We start from the raw sequence: 7,760 nt of genomic DNA, 5'->3' as shown, positions 1-7,760 counted from the left end.
CTAACCCTTCAGTCTGGGCCAGGTTTAATTGGAGATCCCAGAACTGAAAGGACAGCCTGGTAACACAGCGCACCAGGCAGTGTCGTGGCAATTGATGAAGATACCATTCCTTAACCTGAACGTGTTTCCTATAACACTGGACGACTGGTCAGCGTCAGTTTGCACAGGGATGCCACAGAGCACATGGCCATAGTCCTCAGTCCACACCCCGGTCCGGGTTAGGTATTCAGTGTGTACAGACTGGGTGACGTACCTCAGACAAGGTGCTCTGGATCTGGAAGATCTGTCCCTCGCCTTCAACCTGTCGCACGCAGAGTTTACACACCAGCTCAGAGGTGACTAGACTGAAACGCTCCAGCGTGAAGGTGCAGTGAAGGTTCCGCTGACAGCCACTCCATATGTGGCAGAATGGAATTTCCTGGAAAAAAAAGGACAGAAATGGTTATTGGAAGCTTTGCAAAAAGTGCTTTTAACACTTGAGCTGCGATTCCTTTTATTTGCCATTTGATAAATATTTTGTTCAAGATGGATATTGGTAAAGTCAAGAAAACACAGAATTAGCAGTAAAGACGCTTTCTGAATATTGCTTCCCATCGCATGCGAGTGGAAGCTGGTCCATTGAGTGGGTGAATGCAGGATGTTCAAATCTGATTGATCTGGACACGGTGGATGACCCAAACCCTCTCAGTAAACTGGGGTTGTACTGCACGCTAAGAAAACGCAGTACGCATTTGTAGGACAAAAGTGTGTAGACTTCCGCACAGAAATACGATTTCTTCACACTTTCAAACGAGTGCAATCAAACAGCAGATATCCGCCAGCACTGTAGCTGCGTTTGCAGGCTGGGAGATTGACTGGAGGTGCCAATCTGATGATCATTATCTGACTAGATTCCCCAGAGCACACACAAGTCATTGGTTAAGCACAGCAGGTAAAAGCTAATCCCCCATGGGAGAGTGGATCGTTCATTCTCTGCCCCGGGACTGTTTAATTCTTTGACAATCAGATAATGTTACCAGCACATAATCATAGCAGTTAAGTGCATCACTGTGAAGCGATGTTAGTGGCCAAGATCGTGGGGCATGAAGGATAACAAGGGAGGCGGGGATCAGAGGAAATAAGGGACAAGGTCCAAAGTCTGAGTCACAGGAGGTGGAAGATGAGAGTTATGCCTGATATATAGTGAAGGGTTAATTCTGAGATCTATGGGAATAAGAGTACAAAATCCTAATGGAGCCATCCAATTAAATCTCCAACACGGGCTACATGAACTTTATTGTATTCACTCCTGGGATGTGGGCGTCGCTGGTAAGGCCAGCATTTATTGCTCATCCCTAATTGCCCTTGAGAAGGTGGTGGTGAGTCGCCTTCTTGAACCGCTGCAGTTCGTGTGGTGAAGGTGCTCCCACAGTGCTGTTAGGGAGGGAGTTCCAGAATTTTGACTCAGCGACGATGAAGGAACAGCAATATATTTCTAAGTCAGGATGGTGTGTGACTTGGAGGTGGTGGTGTTCCCATGCGCCTGCTGCACTTGTCCTTCTAGGTGGTAGAGGTCGCGGGTTCGGGAGGTGCTGCCGAAAAAGCCTTGGCGAGTTGCTGCAGTGCATCTTGTAGATGGTGCACACTGCAGCCACGGTGCACCGGTGGTGGAGGGAGTGGATATTTAAGGTGGTGGATGGGGTGCCAGTCAAGCGGGCAGCTTTGTCCTGGATGGTGTCGAGGTTCTTGAGTGTTGTTGCTGCTGCACTCATCCAGGCAGGTGGAGAGTATTCCATCACACTCCTGACTTATGCCTTGTAGATGGTGGATTCTGAGGGGGATTAACAGGGTAGATGCTGAGAGGTTGTTTCCCTTGGCTGGAGAGTCTAGAACTTGGGGTGTAGTCTCAGAATAAAGGGTCAGATATTTAAGACTGAGGTAAGGAGGAATTTCTTCACTCAGAGGGTTCTGAATCTTTGGAATTCTCTACCCCAGAGGTCTGTAGATGCTGAGTCGTTGAGTATATTCAAGGCTGAGATCGATAGCTTTTTGGACTTTAGAAGAATCAAGGGATATGGGGATCAGGCAGGAAAGTGGAGTTGAGGTCAAAGATCAGCCATGATCTTATTGAATGGCGGAGCAGGCTCGAGGGGCCATATGGCCGACTCCTGCTCCTAATTCTTATGTTTTTATGGAAAGGCTTTGGGGAGTCAGGAAGTGAGACAATCGCCGATGACGACATACTATTTTGCAATAATTAGGTTCAACAATTGGGTTAAACTGTCAGAAAATCACGACTCATTAACTGCAATTACCTGCAGTTTCCCCTCCTCACCCCATCATGAGTGAGCGATGGCTACAGCAGAAAGCAATCCACCCTAAAGACAAATGAAATTCCTACCTGGTATTTTGTGAGCAGCTTGCTTCTCCAGAGGGAGTGTGGGATATCATGGACAGACAAACGCAAGTTGTGGGTGCTGTCCTTGAACAGAAGGGTCTTTGGCTCGTCCACTAGCTGTCCTCCCAGCTGCCTCTCCAACTGAACAACTTCCTGTGAACGAAGGTCAGGATTGAATGAACACAAGGCATACAATGGCTTGGTTCACAGTTAGCAGCAGTGCTGCTGGTCTAATTCGGATCAAGAATAGAGATTTATGCCTACATTTCTAAACTGGGCATTTACTTACTGACGTAATAAAACTCACTCCGCACTTGGTTTGAGTATAAAGCAAGGCTTTAATCAACTTGTTTCAGAACATGGAGGTCTAGTTGTACTTCACTAGTTCCTTGTCTTACAAAATGTCCCTGGATAGCTGGGGCCGACGCCCGAGTATTTATACTCCTTGGACGGCGCCACCAGCTGGCCGTCCAACGTTATTTCATGAGTAGTTTCTTGATGAATGATGAGATTTATAACACTTACTACAATGGTCCAGATTTTCCTCGTCTCATAGATGGCAAGAAGAGGAGTTTTTCAATTAAATAAACCAAACGGTCCTTTGTTTAAAAAAAAAACCCTGCACTGCCCTGTTGATTGCAGAATATCAAGGATGGGAAATGTGCCATCAAGGTGCCAAAGATCAAAACATTTCTGAAGTCCCTTCCTCGAAGCTTTCAAGATCCCACTCCAAGGGCCTGAGCGCAAGATCCAGGCTGACACTCCCGGTGCAGGACTGAGGGATCACTGCACTGTCGGAGGCTCCAGCTTTTGTAAAAGATCCCACGGCACTATTCTCCTCGGTGTCCTGGGGCCAATATTTATCCCTCAACCAACATCACTAAAAAAAACAGATTATCTGGTCATTATCACGTTGTGGTTTGTGGGGCCTTGCTGTGCGCAAATTGGCTGCCTACATTTCGAAGTGACTACACTTCAAATAGTACTTCATTGGCTGTAAAGCGCTTTGGGATGTTCTGAGGTGATGAAAGGAGCTATAGTTCTTTCTTTTTTTCCCCCCTGTGTCAGATCACTGAGGTACCTTCAGGGTGTCCTGCGTATCATCCAAGCAGTAGACGCGGATGCTGTACTCGAGCGAAGTGCAGACTGCCGGTGCGAATATGGCCAGCTTCAGTCGCCTGGTTGCCGACTTGTTGATGGATTGTCCTACCAGGCAGTAGGTGCCAAGCTGATCGGTCACCATGTGGCAAGCTTGGGGGTCCAGCTGGACATAGCAGGGGGTGGTGAGGGTCTCCGCTCCCAGCACCACCACGTCCTACGGAGGAAGAGAGAAAAAGTACAGAATTTAACAACTCAGACTCTTTCTTGGGGTCTGCCCTTACGAGCGTGTCCTTTAGCCTCCCTGCAGTGGCATGAACCTCCCTTCAGACTTGAGCAAACCCTATCTGAAAAGATTACATGGTCAGTCCCCCTTACAAATGCCAATATAGAAACTTATGATGGAAAAACGTGACACAAAAAGTGTGACAAAAACGTGATAACAGGAAGTAAGATTTTGTAGACAGGAAGTGCATGCAGATGTCAAATTTTTAATATATTATATTGATATGGAAGGAAAGTAAATGAAATACCTGCATTTATATAGTGACTTTCACATCCCTAGGACACGCCAAAGTGATTCGCAGTCAATTAACTCATTCATAGGATTATTCTTAAGTGTTTGCCCAAAAGATGATGTGCAGAAATTTTTTTTTCAAATAATAATTTATGAATTAATTCATAAAGTATCTGTCACATATGCCACAGTGATTTAAATATTGTTTATGTCACGCATTCAACAACAACTTGTATTAATCTAAATCCTTTAATATACTAAAGCATCCCCAGGCACTTATCTTTCGATTAGGCACCCTACAGCCCTTTGGACTCAACATAGAGTTCAACAATTTCAGATCATAACCTCGGCCCCTATCACATACAGGAAACTCTCGATTTACCGGCACCCAAACAACCGGAAATCTCGGTTAACCGGCAAAATTCAGGAGTAGGTTCAGTTAAGTTTTTCTTCATATTAGTGGCTGTTCCTGGATCTGTGGCTGTGTAATCGGGGGGTTCCTGCACTTGTTGCTAAGCAACAGGGACACTTGGTCTGTGGCCGGGGTTCCTGCAGCTCTTGCTAAGCAACAGGGAAGCCTGGATTTGTTGCTGTGTACGGGGCTCTCGGACCTTTTAACTATAACTCTCTGTAATCCGGACTTTTTGATAAACCGGCACCACGCCGGTCCCGTCGGTGCCGGATAATAAAGAGTTTCCTGTATATATATTTTCTTCTTTCTTCCCTCCCACATGGCAGCTGTCCTTCATTCTGCCAGCGCAATTCACCCCCCATCTAGAGCCATCCTTTATTCCTTAACCTGCCCCATTACCACCTCCGCTCGCCTTGACTATCTCTGAATGTCTCTCACTGTCTCTTTATCTCTCCTGCTTTCTATCCTATCACTGACCTTCCCTTTTGTTCTTTCACTCCCTCCCCATTTTCCCAGCCCCTAAACTTGCTTTCCATTTCCTGCTTTTTTCCAGTTCTGACGAAAGATCATCGACCTGAAACGTTGACTCTGTTTCTCTCTCCACAGATGCTGCCCTGGCCTGCTGAGTTTTTCCAGCGTTTTCTGTTGTTATGTCCCCAGGCACTTCACAGGAACGTTATCAAAAAAATGTGACACCGAGCCACATAAGGAGATATTAGGACAGGTGACCAAAAGCTTGGCCAATGAAGTAGGTTTTAAGGAGCGTCTTAAAGGAGGAGAGGCGGAGAGGTTTAGGGAGGGAATTCCAGAGTTTGGGGCCCAGGCAGCTGAAGGCACGGCCGCCAATGGTGGCGCGATTGAAATCGGGGGATGCGCAAGAGGCCAGAATTGGAGGAGCGCAGAGATCGTGTGAATCCATGAAGCTAACCTCTTGTAGGATACTGATCTGTCGTATCCCTTTAAAAACAGCCACTCCGGCATAGTAAGGGAAGATTTAAGCTGGGGCTCGGCCTTCAAACTGGGGCCCGATGGTATCGGATTTGGGCCTACATTGGCATCGCTACGGTCAACGGGGAGAATCAGCTCCAATATAGCTTCGATCATTTCAATTTAAGATATCAGAAGATTTAAGTGCAGCACTGGGCTGACAGAGTCTATCCTAACTAAAGCAGAACAGCTGTGTGAGAACTGCAACCAAAATGATATGTAGGCAGGAGACTGCCAAAACCAACCACGCTTTATCTCAAATTTTATCTCAAGAATTAGCAAAATCACAGAATAGCACTTCTAAAAATGTTAACGAATAATTCCCTCTTCGACGTCTTTTGAAAGCACAGTAGAGTTCCACGCTGATCATTTTTAATTGTTTGCCAAATATTATTCTTTCTTTCCTAAGTTTATTTTTAATGTCACTGGCATTTTTGGCAGCGTGCGTGTAATGCTTCCCCCACTCCTTCTTTTAAATGATTTCCTTTGTGTTTTTAGATTACTCTCCAAGCAACCACCATTCCCCCAGCTGAAAGTCAGCTTGCTTCAATACCCGCTGCAGGTGGACTCTCCCAGATTTCTCTTCCGTCTCTCGTGTCTGCTCAAACCACCTCCCCTCCCCCGTCACCCCACCACCCTCAGCCTCCCCCCCCCGCCCCCCTTGTCCTCGTCCCCATACTATCAGGCCAGGTTTGACAGCTCACTGTGCGTGGAGCTTCACTGGTTGAGTATAGCCAGAAAATTCTGGGCACCTTGCCTTAGGAGGGACGTCAAAGCCCTGGAGATCAGTGGCTATACTTCAAACAAAAAAGTACCTCAGTGGCTGTGAAGCGCTTTCATAGAATCACAGCATGACACAGCACAGAAGGAGGCCATTCAGCCCATCGTGCCTGTGCCGGCTCTTTGAAAGAGCTCTCCAATTAGTCCCACTCCCCTGTCCTCTCCCCATGGCACTGCAAATGTTTCCCCTTCAAGTATTTATCCAATTTCCTTTTTAAAAGTTACTATTGAATCAGCTTCCACCGCCCTTTCAGGCAGCGCATTCCAGATCACAACAACTCGCTGCGGAAAAGAAATTCCCCTCATCGCCCCCTCTGGTTCTTTTGCCAATCACCTTAAATCTGTGTCCTCTGGTTACCGACCCTCCTGCCACTGGCAACAGTTTCCCCTTATTTACTCTATCAAAAACCCTTCATGATTTTGAACACCTCTATTAAATCTCCCCTTAACCTTCTCTGCTCTAAGGAGAACAATCCCAGCTTCTCCACATAACTGAAGTCCCGCATCCCTGGAACCATTCTGGTAAATCTCCTCTGCACCCTCACCGATGTCTTGACATCCTTCCTAAAGCGTGGGGCATCCGGAGGTCGTGAAGGGTGCTGCAGGAATGCAAATCTTTCTTCATATTACAGAAGAGATTGAATCAGATGATACCAGGGATGAGAGGCTTTAGTTATGAGGGGAGACGAGAGACACCAGAGGCTCTTTTTGCGAGAACAGTGAAAAGATTTAATTGAGGTGTTCAAAATGATGATAAGGGGAAAGTGACGGATGGAAAGGAGCTAGGCAACCCTGCCTGGAGAAGGAAAACATTCCGAAAATTCGCTTAAATATTGAGGGGTAGAGTTCCCGCCTGGGACGCCATCGAGGAAATGGCGCCCAAAATGCGCTAGAAATTGCGCCGGTTAGATTAGGCTTCAAGTTTCCGCTAAAATTAATTTGCTTCATCACAAACGTAAAACCTCCCACGAACCAGTGCGATCGGGCAGCGCAATAGAACGGAATCGATTCTTTGTTTCTTCTTTCCATTAAAAAATATTCCTTGATGTATTTAAGAGCGGCAGGTTTATTAAGACAGAAAATGGGTTTATCTCCAAAGATGAGCATTTTTACCAGGGAGGCCCAGTCCTCTGTCTGTGAGTGACCCGATTAAAAAATCACCCGAGAATGAATTTAAAAACAATACTGAATCATTTAATAGTTTCATTGGTGTACACTGGTCAGTTTCTGAGTAAATTCAATATTTTTTTGATATGTAAATCCTATTGAAACGTGCCGCCTGGTGCCTGTGCGCCTAAGAAAATGAGCACAATTTGAAGAGTCTTCCCGAACCAGCGGAATCTCGACCGGGGGGGATGGGGGGTCAGCTTTGTGGGCGGGGCCAGCTCCGGGCAAACTGAATCTTAAACCAGCGTAAGTGATCGTGGGAAAAACGAGCGTGAGCGGTTTTGGACACAAGGCGCTTGCGTTTAAAAATCCCCCCTCCCTCCCGATCTTGTTATTGCGCCGGTTCGGTCAATTCCGCCCAGATCGCGCTGATGTAACTGGCGGAAACGAGCGGAAACTCGACCCCTGAGCGTTTAATGGCG

At 46.6% G+C, this 7,760-nt stretch overlaps 1 protein-coding gene across 3 annotated transcripts in view; it reads right to left on the bottom strand.

Moving 5' to 3' along the window:
• The window catches only part of LOC147122540 (netrin receptor UNC5C-like), a 690,555-nt gene that overhangs the window by 14,620 nt on the left and 668,175 nt on the right, over positions 1–7,760 (bottom strand). For all 3 annotated transcript variants that reach the window (XM_086006449.1, XM_086006469.1, XM_086006460.1), the window contains 3 exons: positions 3,459–3,692; positions 2,381–2,530; positions 254–418 (listed from right to left, as the gene is read on the bottom strand). In XM_086006449.1, coding sequence (XP_085862575.1) covers positions 254–418; positions 2,381–2,530; positions 3,459–3,692 — 549 coding nt within the window. The remainder of the gene's footprint in view (positions 1–253; positions 419–2,380; positions 2,531–3,458; positions 3,693–7,760) is intronic.

The sequence above is a fragment of the Somniosus microcephalus genome, chromosome 2 (genome assembly GCF_052327205.1).
Source record: "Somniosus microcephalus isolate GS21.2 chromosome 2, FLI_Smic_1.0, whole genome shotgun sequence".
Taxonomy (NCBI): Eukaryota; Metazoa; Chordata; class Chondrichthyes; order Squaliformes; family Somniosidae; genus Somniosus; species Somniosus microcephalus.
Note: the sequence above shows the minus strand (reverse complement) of the source record. Positions and strands in the feature narration are given on the sequence as shown.